Source organism: Aythya ferina (genome assembly GCF_964211825.1).
Source record: "Aythya ferina genome assembly, chromosome: 7".
NCBI lineage: Eukaryota > Metazoa > Chordata > Aves > Anseriformes > Anatidae > Aythya > Aythya ferina.
The window spans coordinates 27,672,084-27,690,008 of NC_140302.1; the positions used below are offsets into that span (position 1 = coordinate 27,672,084).

A 17,925-nucleotide genomic window follows, 5' to 3' on the forward strand; every position below is an offset into this window, starting at 1 on the left:
TGAGGGACCAAACCTGCTCCATAAAGGAGATGCATTACAGAAGATGGGCAGCTTGCTGAGGGGAAAGCAGGTGGCTCCTGTAGGTTGAGTGGGAGTTCTGCTCTCCTGGGGAGGGGAGCAACAGCAGCGTAAGTGCTGAGACTGACAGGAAAAGTTAGTGGAAGTGTTTTCCTCTGTTGCTGGGCACAGCTGCAGCGCAGCGCTTAGCTGTGCTTGAGGACTTCGTGTTGCTGAGCTTGCAGCTGGAGGCAGGGAGCTACAGAGCCAGGCAGGGAAGGTTGCACACAGTGAACTTCTCTTTTCATCTATCCGTCTCTGTAAAATAATCAGGGTAGATGCTATCAAAGCTCCAGCTTTCCAGAAGTGTGGGATGAAATTAAATAACTCTAGGATGTCGCTAGATGGATGAAGAGTACACAACAGCCCTCTACAGGGACATAGCTCGGTCTCCCTCATTCCCAAGCTCTCTGCTTGCCACGAGTTTCTTGTGGTTGTGTTTAAGGGTGATTGAAGTTATGACCTCCTACTTGGCTCTCTTTAATCACTAAGCAGAGGGACATTGGGGCAGGGCCCTCAGAAGCATGCCAGGCAGCTCCTAAGGGTAATGACCCATAACTTCATCATCACAGCTGCTTTCTGTTTGGGGTGGGCGCTGTTTGCTGTGCCACCTTCTTAAAGGTTCCCGCTCCCAACTTTTTTTTTTTTTAAACTGCCAGGAGCAACCTGAGTACAGTGGTCAGAATAGCTTTCTGTGTTGCCAAGCATATTTTGGGAAGAAGAATTGCTATTACCTTATCAGCAAATCATTTCCCACAGGCATTTTATTTTCCTATAGCACAGGACAAAGGAAACTGCTCAGAAGGCTGCTGAGGCAGTTGTGGCTGAGCGAACCGTAGCTGGATGCTTAATGCTGTGGATGTTTTCTTTACTCTAGCATCTGGATCATGTTTGGTACAGTTGTAGGACCTTTTGAAATGCAACATTTTATTTTTCTAACACTTGGAAAAAATAGACCCTAAAAGAGAAACAACAAGCAAACTAAATCAAAACACATTTTCCCAAAATACACATAAGCTTTCCTTTCCAGTAAGTAAGTAAATGCCCTAAGGGCATTGGATCTCTGCATTAAATCCAAGACTTTGGAAACAGCTTCCACAAGACAAACAAGGAAAGAAACAAACCCTGCTGTCCATTCAAGGGCAGCCACATGCCTCTGGTGTCTTTGTTCTCGGAGGGTATGCTGCTGTCACCAGGAGGATACAGGCTCCTGTGACATTTTAGGAACACTCTGAGAGGAGGGGAGCAGAGAAGCCTGTTTGGACTGAGAGCCACCCAACCTGACGTCTCTGCAGCTGAGCAGGTGCAAATCCTACACAGGATGGCTCTTCTCTATTTTTGTACAAACAAGGGCAGGAGGTGTTTACTGATGTTGGATGAATTATTGTATCAGCACAAATGAAAACAAAGCTGTGCTTTCCTTTTTCAAAGCACACTGCAGGCCTTGTTCACCCTCCCTGCTAATTTTATTCTCAGGGAATACAGGTGACTTCAGGGAATATCCTGTTGTCTTCACAGAGTCAGACACTAAATGCTGTCAATTTACACAAAAAAGGGACAAGTACTGACCTAAGCTGCCATGTAAAGAATGGCTACAGCTATGTTTTAGGACTGGGTTGGTATTTTTTCTCACTTTCTTTTCAGAAATGAGTTGACACAGCAGTAACATCAGTGACCGGACATCACACGAATATGCCCCAGGTTTCACTGTGCATCCACAGCCTGCCCAGGGGAGCTCCCTTCTGTCTGGATACAAAAAGCCTCGAAAGAGCATTCATAGACATAAAGAATCAATTAGTAAGAGACAGAAGAGATGTCCAAGAACTATTTTTATGATTTCAATTTAAGAAGAGCCAGGTGCTTGATTAAAAGCCCAGCAGCTGGCCACAGAATAGTCATGACCTATCCATGAAATACAGTGAAAGGGAGAAGAAAGAACAGCTCCCAGGGAGTGACTTCTTTTTTTCCTTAATGCCAAGAAAATAGGTGGATATGATGGCTTCAACAATGCTGTGGGAAAAGGTCCTCTGAAGAGGTGAGGTGGATGGTGGTACGACAGGAGCAGACTGTGACCTTGTGTCCCATTCCTGAGACTTCACAGAACCCAGGAACGATTGCACAGAGATAGTGGCTTTTGATGTGAGTTTTCACAGATGTACCTGAAATACCTAGGGTCATATATTTCTCCGGTGGATAAAATAAACCTCTGACAGCTGGAGAGAAATTGCACAGATTGAGTTTCCCAGGTAAAACATTATCAGCACTCATGGTGCTGATGTACTGCTTGTGGAGTACTTCCTGCATGATAACAACACATAGGCCTTATATCACCCTCTGCACAGTGCTGACAGCACTGTGGGCAAGATCTGTGGGCAGTTATCCTCGCTGAAAATCAGAGCCAGGCTGTGAAGTGGGATGGAGATAGGAAAGCCCATTTCACAGGGGACAGGAATGAAACCTGATAACTTTGCTGTTGAAGGGGATGGAGCTCCTGCTCCAGCATGATGTGATATGGAGGTGGGGTGTGCCATATCTGGGCACTCCCAGTACACCACCAGCCACAGCCATCTGTTGGGTATTTTCCTCTTTGATTTTGCTGCTCTTCCAAGTGTCCTCAGACAACTTTTTAAAGTTACCGAACTGGCAAATTCTGTTTCTTTGGGTATTTCTGACTGTCTCTGTAGCCATAGATGTGAGAAGGCTGTAACTGCCACAGGATGGGCCCATATGCTATCGAGCAGATACCACTCCAAGGCAGCTGGGATGGGTTGCTTATATGCTATGACGGTTTCTATCCTTTGCCAGGAAATGTCAATTGATGCTTGATTAGTTAAACTAAACATTCAGAACAAAATTTGTCAAAGGAAATAAAATACTATTTGGTGAGTAATTTGAACATCAGCTATAATAAAATGTACTACTTTTAAAATGAATGATCAGCTCCTTTCAGTCCCAATTTCCCGAGTTTTCATAAATGTAGATTAAAATAAAAAAAAAAAAAGGTTTTGTTTTTAATACATTGGAAAGTCCAGAGAAAGACTTTGATCTGAAAATCTAAAATAATTTTACTGATATTACTCCAGATTTATAACTGAGTTCACAATCCAAACTAAATTTCTATTTTCTTGTAAGACAAATTTGCATATGCCTTTCCAAGAGACTTTTAAAAAAGATGTAATTTTTTTCAGCTTCTTTCCTTATTCCAGACAGAGTTTAGTATTTATACTGAATTGTTGACAGTTTGGATAGGGTAGGTATGAATTAAATTGTTATTAGATTTCAAAATCCAGCCAATATTTGTGTAAACAACATCATTTAAACATAATATGTTCAAATCCCATTGCTATTGGTAAGATGAACAGTTAGTAGATGGGCCAAAACTGAGGTAAAGTGTAATAACTTCACTGAAGTCAATTGCACTTCCACCAATTTACTTTAGAGAAGATCTGGCACATTTTTCCCTTTAATGTGATGCTGTCCTGCTTTCTTTTCTGTGAAACTTCTCATGCTGCCCTCCAAATTTCTTTGTAAAAATAAGTGTTTTTTTTTTTTTTTTTTTTTTTTTTTTCCCTGTATCCTCTCCTCTGCTCTCCTCTCCCTCTTGTTTAATTTTTTCTTTCTTAAAGAGTTAAATACAAGCTATAGAAAACCCAACATTGGGAAAATACTAAACAACAAACAGGTGTTTAACTGAAAAATGCAGTGACATGGGTGGCGTTTGTGGTTCAGGAGTTGAAAAAATGCATTCCTACTTTGCATAAAAGATTAAGAGCTTGATCCTGTTTTCATGGTGTTAGTGGGAGTTCTGCCACCATTCAGTAAAAGAAGGGTCAGATCCTTAAGATATTTGATGAAATGGCTTGGCCAAGGATTATTACTTTGAATACACAAAAGCAGACAAAAACTGCAGCCAAAATAAACTCAATATATAATACCTGTTTCTGGCGGCTGAACAGTATGTAAGATCCTGCTTTGAAACTGGGGCTGTTGTGTGTAAATTATTGAGCAGGTTTGGTAGAGAGGGCATAGAATATTTTTTCCCCAGGAATATTAGATGAAAGATTCATATTTTGCTATGCAGAGTAGGTTGATCTGGAAAGATACTGATAGCATAGGAAGGGGACATGCAAGGCTAAGGGACTTAACAAGGATCTTAAGTCATGTCCTGGGGACCAGGGCTCTACCGGCACAGGAAAGCCTTGATTCTTCCCATTTCATTTGTTTTCTTAGCAGGCTCCTTCACTGTTGGTCTCTTAAATTCTTCTTGTGCGATAGATGAAATAAACCTTTATGATAACAGTCATGCACATCGGAAGATACATAAATTTATAAAGCACAAAGAATATCATACATTTAAGTGGAAAAGAGTGGAAAAGGTGTTTGCTGAGTTGTGATTGTAAGATCTACCAAGGGATATATGCTGTTGATGTGCAAGGTTTGTGTTTCTTAGTGAGAGGTCTGAAAGAAAATGGAGAGCATGAACAGGGCTAGGGGAAGGAAGATGATTTCCTCCCTTACCTAAAGGGGTAAAATATTCCAGGTATGAAGTCTGATCAGTCTACAGACTGAAGCTGGCTGAACCTGCTAGGTATTTCCCCTTCACAGATACCCTCAGGATAGGGGTACGATTTTTTCCTTACATATCCTTACCTGACTAAAGAAAATAATTTTTTGTTTTCTGCAGTGCCACAAGCACTTCCCCAGGAGCAATACCACATCTACAGCCTTTGGCTTTTCTTGTCTGCTGCTGAACTGTCTCTCTGTTACTTTGGCAGAAGGGTTTTGAGGGGCATCTTAAACTGATTTTTGGGCAGCATTGCCCTCAAGTACAAAAGACCAGTCAGGACTGGTGAACTGAAAGGATGCTGAGAGGTCTCTGAGTGCGCTCCCTGTCTTGCAGTGGGTTTAATTGTACCAAAATCTTCCCAGTAGATGGCTTCAGGAGCATATATCAGCAACTGCTCAGGGTCCATCTCCTTGTAAGCAATATGGATTGGAATCGGATCCACAGCCTCGCAGCTCAGGGGTGGCTGTTTGCATGGAGAGGCCAAGAACCTCTGGAGATTGCACCACAAAGGCCAGAAAGAAAAGTTTCTCCCCCTCCATTCTGTGCTCAGCTTTCCCACCGATTTTATGATGTAAATAGTTACAGGGTCTCTCCTGATTACCTGAAAGGTTGCAAAATTAACAACAGAGGTGTTAATAAAAAAAACTATAATGCCCCTCTGTCTGGGTGGGTGGACAATTAGATCCCAGATGGCTGAAATCTCTCAGTCCTACAAAAAGAGTCAAGGCTGCTTCAGTCTCACCTGTCACTTCCTGCTGGCTTTCCTCATTTAAAACAGGGAAATTCAGATCCTTCTAGGACATGACTCTTAGCAAATACAGCAAACATATTTGTGAGGTAATGTCGGCCGTGTACTGTGACAGCTGATGGTCCTGTATTTCCTAGTGCTGTTTGCATGCTGTAATGTCATTGGTACGAGGAAGAATGTGTTTGCAGAGAAACCTTGGTACCTCATTTGAGTTCTCAGATTTCTTTCTCTCTAAACTCCACACCTCAGGTGAAGAACCAAACAGAAACGGGAGCTGCTGTGCTCTGTGGAGGAAGGACATTGCAAGAACACTTTATGTCACTTTTAACAATTGTCATTCATCTCAAAAGAAAAGGCTGTATATTAATATCTGATATTCAAACTCTGTTGAAGACTACCTAGGTCCACAGAATGTCAGATATAGTTTTAAAAGTCTGCATTATATCACCTAACGTCTGGATTGCTTCTTCTCAGTAGCTGTACGCCGGCTTTGTGCCCAAACTGACTTGCCACAAGGTGAAATGTACACCAGAGCCAGAGTGGTGAGCAGGAAGCACAACGAGCACAGCTTATGGCTCAGAAGATAAGCCATTAGGTTGGTTTAGCTGTAACAGGGTACTGCCCCTCTTAATTTTGCTGGCAGTGAAGGACGTTGCTCCTAGGAAATTCCCCAGTGCCTAGGGGACAGATGAGAGCTGCTAACTGGCCTTTCCCAACTCTGCGTATTTGTTCTGGATGTGTTTGTACTAAAAGTTCAGGTTCTACAATATTTTATTGCACTTGGGGCAGTACGCAGTAAACACTTTTAGCAATGCAAAAATGCAACAGCAGCGCATTAGTTACAGCCAGAAAATGGGGGATTTTTCCATTTGTACTTAACTTTAAGTGAAAGAAATAAGTGAAATGGAAATACAGCTGTGACACAGACTGCTACACATACTGAAAGCCAGCTCCTGCTTCTCCTAATGCATGAAGGACTGATTTCTGTGGGAAGAAGCTGTCAGGTTGTATATAGTTCAGTATAAAATAGGGCATGTTATTAATGAGGTTATTAATGAAGTTAAAGATGTTATTTAAAATGTTATTAATGAGGTTAAAGAAGCAGAAAGTATAGCGCTAATCTTGCTGAGAAAAAAAATAAAAAAATCCTAGAATCCTAGTGTGTGTAGATAAAAGCAGGCAAAAGATATCATTCCAGTAAAAAAAACCATAACTTTCTTATGAGTTGGAGTAGTGCTGCTTACATTTTTGTTTCTCATTAAGTACTTTTTTTTTTTTCATTACTTTTTTAATTTCCTTTTTCTTGAGCTGGAAGCAAAACTGCTATGTAGCCAAACAAGAGTCACAGCAGGATGATTAGCACCATTGTGGCCTTTTTGTTAAGCATACTGTGAGGAAGAACTGCCAAATATTTAGAGCGATCAGATATAGGACATGGTTGGCTCAAGAGTATAGAAACAAGTGATGAACGCTCCCAGTACTGTATCGTGTGAATTCAATTCCAGTGCAGTCATGTAGCAGTTTCACTGGGTCATGGAAAATACTGAGTGCTCTCTTATGGTGTTTTTAGTGGCAAAAATCTTGAGAGTTCAATGACTAGAAGATCATTAGACACCACTGCCTGTTTCATGAGTGATTTTGCAATGAGGTTTGCACTGGTTTTCTGGTTACTGTGGATAAAAATCTGTCGAGATGGCAGAAGGATCCAATAGAAATGGAAAAAGCATCGTTGGTCGGTCTTTGCAGGGAAGTCAAGAACGGTCAAGCTCCTAAGGTTCACCCAGACCTGGGGTGATTAGCCCGTTATGGCTGGTGGCACATTATTAATTAATGAAAATATATGATGCTCATAACACCATTAACCTTGTCCTTTGGACAGAGTGTTTCATTTTCCATATTTGTCAGTTGGGTTTATTCCCTGAAAATTACATTTATTTGGAACAAAAATATAGTAAAGGCTGGGTATAAATTGACTGCAGTGTAATAGGGTTGTGAGAAAGAGAATGTAAAGAATTTCAAATAGTTGTTTTTTGCAAATCTGAGCCTTTTCCTTCCCTGTAGATGTCAGCAGCTTAGCACAGAGAGAATAGGAACAAAACTTAGGCAGCAAAGCTGTCACAGTGAGGACTTTGGTTAGGCAGAAACGATTCCTGTTTAACCCAAGGTTAGTGTAAAATACAGACTCTAAAAGAAAAGTACAAAACCTAAAGAAAACACAAAATTGTATCTGCATTTTCATCTTCATAAAGGAGTGTTATGGGGTTAAAAAAATCCTAGTGCAGAGATCCTGTAAGCAAACTGCAGTGTATCACCTGTAGTTCTTTCTTCCTTCCTGTTGAGATGGAGACTTGGATTTTCTGGGAAATTTATAAATACACTGGAAAACAGGCAGTTAGTGAAGGCCTTCTGATTTAATTAGGTAAATAATATGTATCCCTTTTAGCCCATGACTAGATGTTCACACTATTACTTGTGGGTAAAGTAAAACTCATGCTTAAATACTTATTAAGCATGGATCTAAATCTCAAAATGGACCAAAGGAAGGATACGGAGATACGGGGAAGATACTGGAGAGATAGTTTACAAAATGTAAGCCATTTCCTTCAAGTCTGACTTGAAGCTAAATGATTTTTCAGAGTCCAGTGCATTTATGTGGTTCACTCCAGAGTACCACCATTTTATCTGCAGTGGATCTGCTTATCCTTCAGCCCCAAGCAATGTGAAGATGGCACTGAATGCAAGAACTTTAATGACACTGAGACTTGATAAACTATGCAAAAGAGAAGTAGAAAAAGAATTAATGTCTACTTCATGAGAAGCCCCAAAATTCCAGCTTCTGTTGTGTCTTGAATCACAGCAGACTATCAGATTTCAAAATTTCATCAAGTACAGTATTTCTGAAAATCTATTACTTCAGATGTCATCTTTTCCAATATTGCATTTAAATTTATATTTTGCATCACTTGGTTTATTATTGTACAAGATGCTCCATGCTCAATTTCCATTTCTGATGTTCAGTTTTACTGAAATCAATGTGTTCCCATGAAAGAAATTTAATTTGGCACATTCTATGACAAAAAGATGTGTTTCCTTAGATCTCTAACTAGCTTTAGACTTCAGCAAAAAACATGTAATTAATCAAAAAGCAATCCAAAAGATGGCACTTTGTAGTGCCAGTAAGGCTACTAAATTGTGTGTGTGTAGCAATTACAATCAAGCAGAGCAATTACACACAAAAATAATACTTGTACAAAATGGAAATTCACTGATTTTCCATGCTCCTTCATACAGGATCATGATGGAGGATACAGGAGCATGATGGGTTCAGGGAAATCACTTCATTTACATTAAATTTTTAGAAAATACTCAAAAGGTAAGGAATTCCTATCCCAGTGTTGCCTTATTGCTCAGGAATGCAACTCTGTCAGGTGCAGTTTGGCAAGCAGGCAATCAGAAGTTTTCTGGGAAGCAGCTTTTAAAGATAGCATAAAGTGCTTCTAATTTGCATTGGCTTGATGAGCACAGGCATGCAAAATCCAGAATTTCAGATGAACCTTGGAGATTTATAAGCTGCTTGACCCAGAATTGGCTTTGACATGAAAAAACTGCTTGTAGAAAGCTTAAAGTTTATGTCAGGTTTAATGCTGGTTGGGTGCACAGATTCCTTACTGCATCTTCCAAAAGAGATGGACTCTGATGAAGCCTGTATTTTTCTCCTCATATTATCAGTAAGAATGAAAAAGAACAGATGGATTGACTTTTTGCAGGCATCTCTACACAAAATGCAAGAGTGCACCAATTCTTTCTGCCCAGAAAGATCCCTTCTGCAAGGATCTTGGCGCCTAAACATCATTATGTGCTGTGTTTTGTTCATTTCTGAGTCCCTTTGCTGTATTTTTGCTAGTTTTTCCTTCTCCTCTGCACTGCAAACTAATCAGAGTAGTGACTTTTTATCCATGTGTAACACTGAACAGTTTTCTTGTTTGTCTTTAGCAATGATTATAATTTGTATTAATTTCTTTTCTGTTTGCTAAGGTTGAGCATCAGGGAAGATGATGACAGAATGATGGCAGACTTTCAGAGGAATACTCCTGGTATTTTGAAGAAGTGTATAAAGGTAGAGAAATAATACTGGAAATACATAAAAAAAAAAAAAAAAAAAAAAAAAAAAAAGACATCTTCCCGTTGCTCTTAAAAATTTATTACAAAACAAAACAATTGAGAAGCGTGCTGCCAAAAAGAAAGCTTCTTGTGTAATGCCTGGGTCAGTACAGAAGGAGACCTGTGGATTTCTGCAGGAAGGCTGGTTACAGACATGCAAGCAAGGGTCAGTGAGGTCCATCCAGCTCCATGTCATGTCTCTGATGAGAGCAGGGGAAGGATTCTTAGGAAGCAGTTTAACAACAGCGCCTGTACAGTCTGATGCAGCTCTAGGTATATTCTCATTTCTTTTCCAAGCTGGACAGTCCCTGGGTCATTTGTCCTCTCTGTGTACGATAATCATCCAACCTTCTCAGCCTTTTCTGCTCATTTTCTAGGACTACTACACAGTCTGTGAGATGGGTGGTACTACCACTTGCTGTACTAAAGGCACCAGAGAGTCAATTAAACTTGGTGAAAAGGAACAAGTGACTTCAATTAGTCTTTGGATCCGGCTTGCTTTTATATAATAAAATTGAAAGGTACAGTTGATTTTCAGAGAGGTGATTAACTCTAATCAGGTAGGTAAGCAATCCTATTAAACCAACAAACTATGGCATGTCCCCGAGTGCCCTATGAATCAATATGTGTAAGTATATAATTTAAAAGTTTTTAATTATTACTTTTTAAATATCTGGTCTATTTAGGATCTAAAATGTGTATGATGATAAATGACTAGCTAGTCAAGTGCCCATAAAATGCATTAATGTCCCTGAGAATGATAAATCTTCTTTAAATGAATAGAGGCTGACAATCAAGGATCATGTGTTCTCCAGACCTTCTGATAAATGTTCTTTCTATTATTTCCAATAGACTTTGATACATTAAACTGCATAATTTATTCCCAGTAATTTATCTTGTTCTCTTGGGTATCAGCTCCTCTCTTTCCATATTTTCTTCCAACAGAAACACCAAGTAGTTATATCAACATCAGGAACAATAAGAACAATAAAAATCAACTGGAAGGTACCAGGTAAGTACAAATTATGACAATGACAGCTTCTTGGTTAGACTAGGAAAAGTGGTAAAGAACCATGCATTGTGTCTTCTGTGCTGTGGAAATTCTGTACAATTGCACTATGTATAAATTCACTTTGTCCTTAATTCACTCAATATCTCAGTAGCATAGCATTTTGCTATGGGTAGTTAGATGTGTTCTGTGTACCAAGAACAAAAGAATAAGGTCTGAATGTATGGATTTTACTTTGTATTTCTGCTGCATTGAACACGGATTAGAAAGCTATCATAACAAGAGAAAAATCTGCTTATCTTTTTATTTGTTTGTTTGTTTAGGCGGAGTTTCAGAAGCTTTTTGCATGATGTTATTCATCCATCCATCTATCCAACAATCCACTTGCTAATTAAAAATATTTCTGCCTACAACCATACTCAAATCAAAGAGCTTTAAGTATTTATCATCTGCAGATTATTCTGCAGTTTGTATAAAATTAATTGGGTCTAGTTCAGTCCCTATCAATAAGGCCTAAAATCCAAAACTGAATATTTTTTTTGCACTTGATTAGGGATTGGCACCAGGTATCTCAGATATTTCATTTCTAAATATATATATGTATATATACATCATACATTATAAATGTATAGAATACATAACATGTATATGTAGATATATATTTTTCTGTTCTTTTCTGTAGCAGAACTTTCTCCTTCACAAAACATGGGTTATGAGAGAAAAAAAAAAAAAGGCGTAAAGCTCACTATAGAAAACAGTGAGATACACTGAGATACACTAATGTTGATTCCTAGTTTTCACTTGAGCTGTTTCAGCCAAATGTACTGCAAAAGTAGAAGAAAGTCAATGATATGATATGAACTGCCTTCTTTCTTTTTAACAGACTAAGTGGGACAATTTTAAGTGAATTTTCCTTCTAGGTAATAAATTTCTTTAGGGCTTAACAATTTTTTTTTCCTTAGGTAGAACATTTATTCCCCAATGATAGACTGCTTTGATCATTAGCATAAACTGCCACTACGGTGTTATCATGTTCTCTATCATTTATTCAAGGTTGTTGAAAAAGGACTAAACCTCATCTGAATATTAAGTATTCAGACATAATTTTACTACCTTCAAACAATTTCTTGTAAGGAAAAGTGGGGAAAAAGTGATCTTACTCTAACCATTCCTTTTATGTGTAAAAGCAGATATCACCTTTGCTCTCTCAACTCTGATGCCAAAGCCCAAGGAGGTGGAAATGGAAGACGAGCCCATTTGCAGCATGGGGAATCTGTAGCTGACTCCTTCTCAGGTGAGTGTCAGCAGGTCAGTCTCTCAGCCAAGAGCAGGGGAAAGAGGAGAAGCACATCTGGTCTGCTCTGAACCAACCCCACTAAAGCGTGTGTTTGTTGAGGCAAAGACCAAAGTAGAGCACAGCTTTGCTGCAAACACTGTAAAGCACACTGACATGGAAAGGGCAGTGCAAGGACAGAGCTGGGATGGTCCACCCTGCTTTTATCCTTAGCTCTGTATTTGCTGGGAAGGATGAACGCAGTGTTCAGTCTCAGTCAAAAGAGGACAACCAATGAATGTAAGAAAGACTCTTTCAAAGTATAATGAATCAATAATTTATTGCCAGCCAACAAAATATTCACAATCCATGTTGTACAGAGAAATTTGTCTGCAAACTACTCCTAGTTCATGTGCTTATGTTTCTGTGTATTTAAATATATAATATTCCATTATCCTTTCACTGCACATCATGCAGTGATCTTTCTTCTAGCATCTGCCTGATAGTTTCCAGTGAACTGAGAAATATATAAGATGAAGGAAAAAAGCTCCACTCGAGCCCTCAAACAAGAAATCTTGTGTAACTTATATCACATGCCTGATATGATCTCTGTAAATTAGCTACCCACAGAGCGATGGTTGATTTTCATGTGGTGAGAGATGGGAATGGCTTGTCAAATTGTACACTCACCTTCTACAGCACAACAGAATGTGCTGCAGGGCCAAAATGCATGAGGCTCCAGAACAACAGTTCTCTGTACAAAGCACTGCCTTGTAGCACTGCCAGTGCTTCAAATAGTTTTCAGATGGAGGTATATCTGAATAGTGCCATAAAGGCATTGTGACTATTGTGCAGATGCAGAAGGGGCATGGCTTGGCCCATATCTGAGCCAATATTATGCTATTTCCAAAGTGCATTGGAACCCTTTGAGAGAGTATGTGCCTATTATTATACATGTTAAATTTCCATGCAGTATCATCTTCACTATGAATAGGACTTACGAGAATAAAACAATCTTTGGCTGCTGTAATTTCTCCTCGCTGTAGTGAATAATCAAGCCTTGAAAAAGGTGATTCCAGATTTTTTTTTTTTTTTATCAGCTGTCAAAGTAGCTCTGGCACCATGTCATCTCTCACTCTACAAAAATTTAGGAAAACAGGATCTGGGGATGGGAATGTATGCTGGTTCATACTGATATTGCAGTGCTGGCCTGGTATGTTTGACTAAATTTCTAAATGAAAGTACATGCATATTTTCTTTATAATACTATGTACTTGGACATTCAGTTGTTCTTTTGGAGTGTTGGTTTTTAAAGCCTGGATTATTTCCCTGCTCTGGCATGTAGCATATCCCCAGCAGCACGATGAAGGTAAACCACTAGTACTGCATGCCTTATCCTAGTTGCTCCAGCATCTGCTCTTTTGAAGCAGTAGAGGCACTGACCAGAAGCTGTCCTTCTGGACTTCACTATACATGTCTAGGAGCACCATGACAGGGGTTTGGTTGGTAGTTTGAGATGACAGAAGTAATTTCTTCAGGGTCCCATTCCAGAGCCCAGATTATGGTGAACCATAAGCAGACCAAAGACAGGATTTTGGACTGAATTTGCAATGGTTTATCCCAAGTTTTATTTCTAGCTCTGTTTTGTTGCTACAAACTTTCACCTCTAGATGCCTCCCCAGGTAATTAACATAAAGTGATTGCTTCAGAGCATGCCATTTGCTCAGTAACAGTCCCAATTACTCAGGGGTTACTGACTTTGGCCTTTCAAAATGCACTAACTACAGGAAGTACCATGACCCCAATTACTACAGATATGTTCATGGATCAAAGACCCTGCAGCCAGACTTCTCCCCCTGACTAATCATTTACCAGGAAGAACATTGTGGAGCTGCCATTGATTTTCCTGGAGTTACTTTAGCAGGCTGACCGTACGGCGTGTTCCTCCATCCTTAGAGGAATTCCAGAAGATTAGTCAGCTAAACCTGATAGATCTCTGGAAAGGACATTGGTGGCAGTTATAAAGATTGTAGTGAATAAACAGAGATGTCAGAATGGTGAGGCAGTTGGAGTGGACATGTTCAAAGGTGAGAGAAACTAAGACCATCTCCTAGGCCTATGAGTCCTTCCAACCCTTCTGTCTCTGGGGGAGACAAGCTCGATGGAAACCTAAACTCTAAGGGCCTTTACATGAACTCTTCCTAAGAGTTCAAGCTTAATGTAGGCTACTTTAGGGTTCAAGCAATCAGAGTGCTGACTTGCTATATGCACAGATTATTGTATGCAGTATTCAAGGCAACAGATCCTCAGCTGTCCTTCTAGTGGGACAAATCATTCCAAGAGTGCTATGTACTTCTGTAACTGGGGGAGCTTTCTGATGTGATCACCTAACAGTTTTTTTCACTGGACCAGATAGCCCTGGCTGCATTTGTAGTCAGATCGTATTTTGTATTACCAGGAAATGCATTCCTTTACCTACGCAGTAAAATAAAAAAAAATAAATAAAGAACCTACACATATCTACATATTCATTTATATAAGCACTACAAAATTGAGATTGTCAGGAAGCCTTGCATTAAAACCTTCATTCCTGATTAGAAGATGACATGCTGAGTACTTAAGCCCATTTTGCACTTCAAAACAAGCTATTATTAGGGCATCTGTCCCTTTATGCTTCCACTTAATGAGAGCTGTTCTATCAAGATGCAACAATGATGCACCCAGTGTAAACTTTCAGCAAAAAGTGTGGTTTTGTTAAGAATTTCCTTGCAAAATAGAAGGTTGAATGCTGCTTTTTCAAGGCTTGAATAGCATGTACAAGAGTATGCTATTGAGTACTGGTTTGAATCTGGATAATGCTGTTTTCCCTTCATCATCTCTTTAGCTCTCACGTGGAATCTGGTCCATGTTGTGACCCTGTTGGGTTAATATAGTGCTGCAATGCACATGGATTACATGCTCAATTAGACCAGAGGATCCAGCCTTTGGACACCAGAAGGATATCTTACTGTTTTTGGGGAAAAAATAGTTTTTTACAGCAGGGTCTGCTCTCACCCCCACCAAACCAGAGCCCTGTCACCACCAATGATGTTACATTTCTCTGCAAAGAGTATCTGCTCTGCTTGTTGCTGGTAACATTCCCTATCAAAGCATTATGCTTGGTTAAGCATTTTGGCTTCTTTCTCCTACCTCAGCTTCATCAAAGATTGCTTATGTGATAGCTCGCAAAATCACAGGGATTACAGGAACAAGAAAGAGTTAAAAGAATGTGACTTCTGTTTCCTTTATTCTTGAAGTGGTTTTAAATTTAGAAAAACACATGATCCAAAAATGCATGAGCTGATTAAAGTATTGTAAATACTCAGATGGAGACAGACAGATTGAGAAATTGCTGGAGTCAAAGCTATGAGTATTAAGTAAGTTCTCTTACATGCTCTTGGATCTTTCTTGAACATGATATAATTAAGGGAAAAACACACCAAGATTTCATTGAAGATATAAAAGATAGTACTGCACAAATAAATGAGAAATCATTAAATAATATTTACTTTGAAGACATACCTAGAGATATTCATGCAGATAATGCTCATGAAAAAAAAAAAAAAAAGGAAAAAAGGAGCAGAAATTATTTTTTAGTGCAACCTGTTCTTCAGCCATAATTTACTCAATTTTATATCACTTGTATTTGAACGGTGATTTGTTCTGAGTCTATATGTATGAGAATAGCTGTACAGGGGTGGGGGGCCAATTTCATTATTGATAGGGAACATTGTTCATTAGTACAGCCCCTTCCTTGTGATGTGACTTGAAGCACAAGCTGCCTGAAGGAGAGCTAGTGTGGAGGACTCTGACCTCAACGTGCCTCCTCTCTCCTGGTAAATCTACGTTTGCATATCACAGAACTCAGTGGTCCAGAAGATGCAAACTCTCAATGTACAAAATTTCATTAATTTACAAAGCAGTAAGACGAGAGTCCCCTGGGCCAAGCTGCAGATCTGCAAATCACAGTGTAGTATAGAGGTGATTAATGAATTGTAGAAAGGGAGAACAGAGGGAACGGTACTGATGGTTCCCATTACTCCTTGCTGAGGCTACTGCAAGTGCCCACTGAAACAGCCAGCAACACAGCCTTGATCTTTGGAGAACAGGGTCACACTGGAGCCAGCTTCCACATCCGCCTCTATGCAGGAGACATGTTGACATTGTCACAACCACAGCCTGAAGGAAAATAGATGCAACTAGGGAGCAAAATTCTCTTGTCCTAGGAGTATTCAGGGTTGCAATAGAGTAACAGCTACCTAGCCTGGTGTTTACACTTCTGCTCTGCTCTATGGGAAAGACAGAATTGTAAAAGCATTGTGTTTCAGTTTTATAGGACTTTGAATGTGTTAACTAATGAACTGACTATGCAGTTTTCCTAGCAGTTATGTTGCTGATTACCTCCATTTAATATTAATGACTTATTCTGTTAGGGGATTCTCTATGCTTTAAGAAAGGAAAAGAAATGCAAATAGTCTTCTGCAGTTTGCAAGCTCTCTCAGCCTCCCTCTGTGAAATTCCTCTGAAAGTACAAGGATTTAAACTTCCACATGCTAAGATCTGAGGGATGAGTTCATATGTGCTCTGAAAAACAACACTGTTGGACTCACACTGCTTTGCACATAGCCGGCTTGTGTAATGTTTTCCACTTGTTGTGTAATAAATGATAACAGAGCAAGTCACGGAGAGATAACATAGCTTGCCCGAAGTGTGTAGGCATAACCAAATTAAGACACAGCACCCTTAAGATTTCTGACTACTTTGGCAACACTAATGAACTTCTAATGGTTGAAAAGTCAGTTTAGACTTTTCTTTTTTAAACAAATTTTAAGCAACTTTTCCTCAGATTAAACACAGTCCCCTCCCTCTTCTTACTTTTTGAGTAGATTTTTTTTTTCTCTCTCAGGTTGGTCACAATAATGACTTCTGATTCATGGGTAGAGAAGACTTCCTCCAGTCCCTTTTCAGTTTGACATTGGAAATGAACCCACAGAGTGGAAATCCAGTCTGAGTCAGCCTTCATATCAGCTTTCTGTGAAAGACTCACCCTTATTTCCAATTATCTTACCCAGTGGCTGCTAAAGTATTGATGCTTCTAAGCTACGGACATGAGAAATTAGTTACTGAGGCAAATTGCCTTGCTGTGCTTCCATTTTCAAACGTAATTCCACTGAAGGAACACTTGATTTTCTCATCAAGTCCATTTTTCAAAGAGCAAATTAACATGGAGAACTTGTGTACTGTTGCACACTGCTGTTTTATGGGGGAGGAATTAAAGATCTCAAAATACTGTGATTCTGTCTGAGGCCACTACTCGACCTCTCTCTGAACAGATTTTGGCTTCACAATTCCAGGCTGCGGACCTTAAGCGCATTGCTTTGTTCCAGCAGTGAGCTCAGGATCAGTACAGGGATGTGCTGTGATTAGGGACAGGATCTGGATGAAATCCAGAATTTCCTGCCCCAAAGCTAGCTCAGGCAGATTATTTCTGGTGCCTCCAGAACATTTCAGGTGGGAAATCAGTGAAGGATCTGTAGGTAGAGCTCCATGATTTTTGTTTAGTGTTATTCTTGTGCTTCTAGTTTCCTGAATTAGGCACATAATTGTCTATAACATGCATTAAAAAAAATAATGAGAGTTACAAATCAAAACACTTTTTGAGAAGCTACCATATACTGGTAGAGACACTGAGCAGATATGTGTGGAGTCAATGTTACTTCCCAGTAGCTCAGGTGTCTGTGTGGCTAAGAAGGAGCTATAGCTTACTCAGCATATGTAGCTTCTTGAAGAGCATTGTCTGAACTTGTCCTCTTCTCATCTCAGGTGAAACACAGTGACCAGAGGAGAGCTCTTCCTATTCTCTACCCATGTCCAGGAATGCAAAGTCACCCAGGCTCGGTTTCAACGTCTTGCCCTGCCTGCTGTAATTACAGGGTTTGTGCCTATCTCCTGCTGAGAGTGGTAAGGAATGGAAGAGCTTGGGTGAGGTGTCCTAACTAGGAGTCCTGCTCTCAGGTAACTCCCTAGGCCCTGAAGGTTGCCAGGACAGGAATTTGTTGGTTTAGTTGATC

At 39.8% G+C, this 17,925-nt stretch overlaps 1 protein-coding gene across 2 annotated transcripts in view; it reads left to right on the top strand.

The window, feature by feature from the left end:
• The window catches only part of LOC311439651 (uncharacterized protein), a 73,976-nt gene that overhangs the window by 9,717 nt on the left and 46,334 nt on the right, over nucleotides 1-17,925 (top strand). For both annotated transcript variants that reach the window (XM_084525582.1, XM_084525581.1), the window contains exons 2-3: nucleotides 10,479-10,545; nucleotides 11,733-11,836. In XM_084525582.1, coding sequence (XP_084381708.1) covers nucleotides 10,479-10,545; nucleotides 11,733-11,836 — 171 coding nt within the window. The remainder of the gene's footprint in view (nucleotides 1-10,478; nucleotides 10,546-11,732; nucleotides 11,837-17,925) is intronic.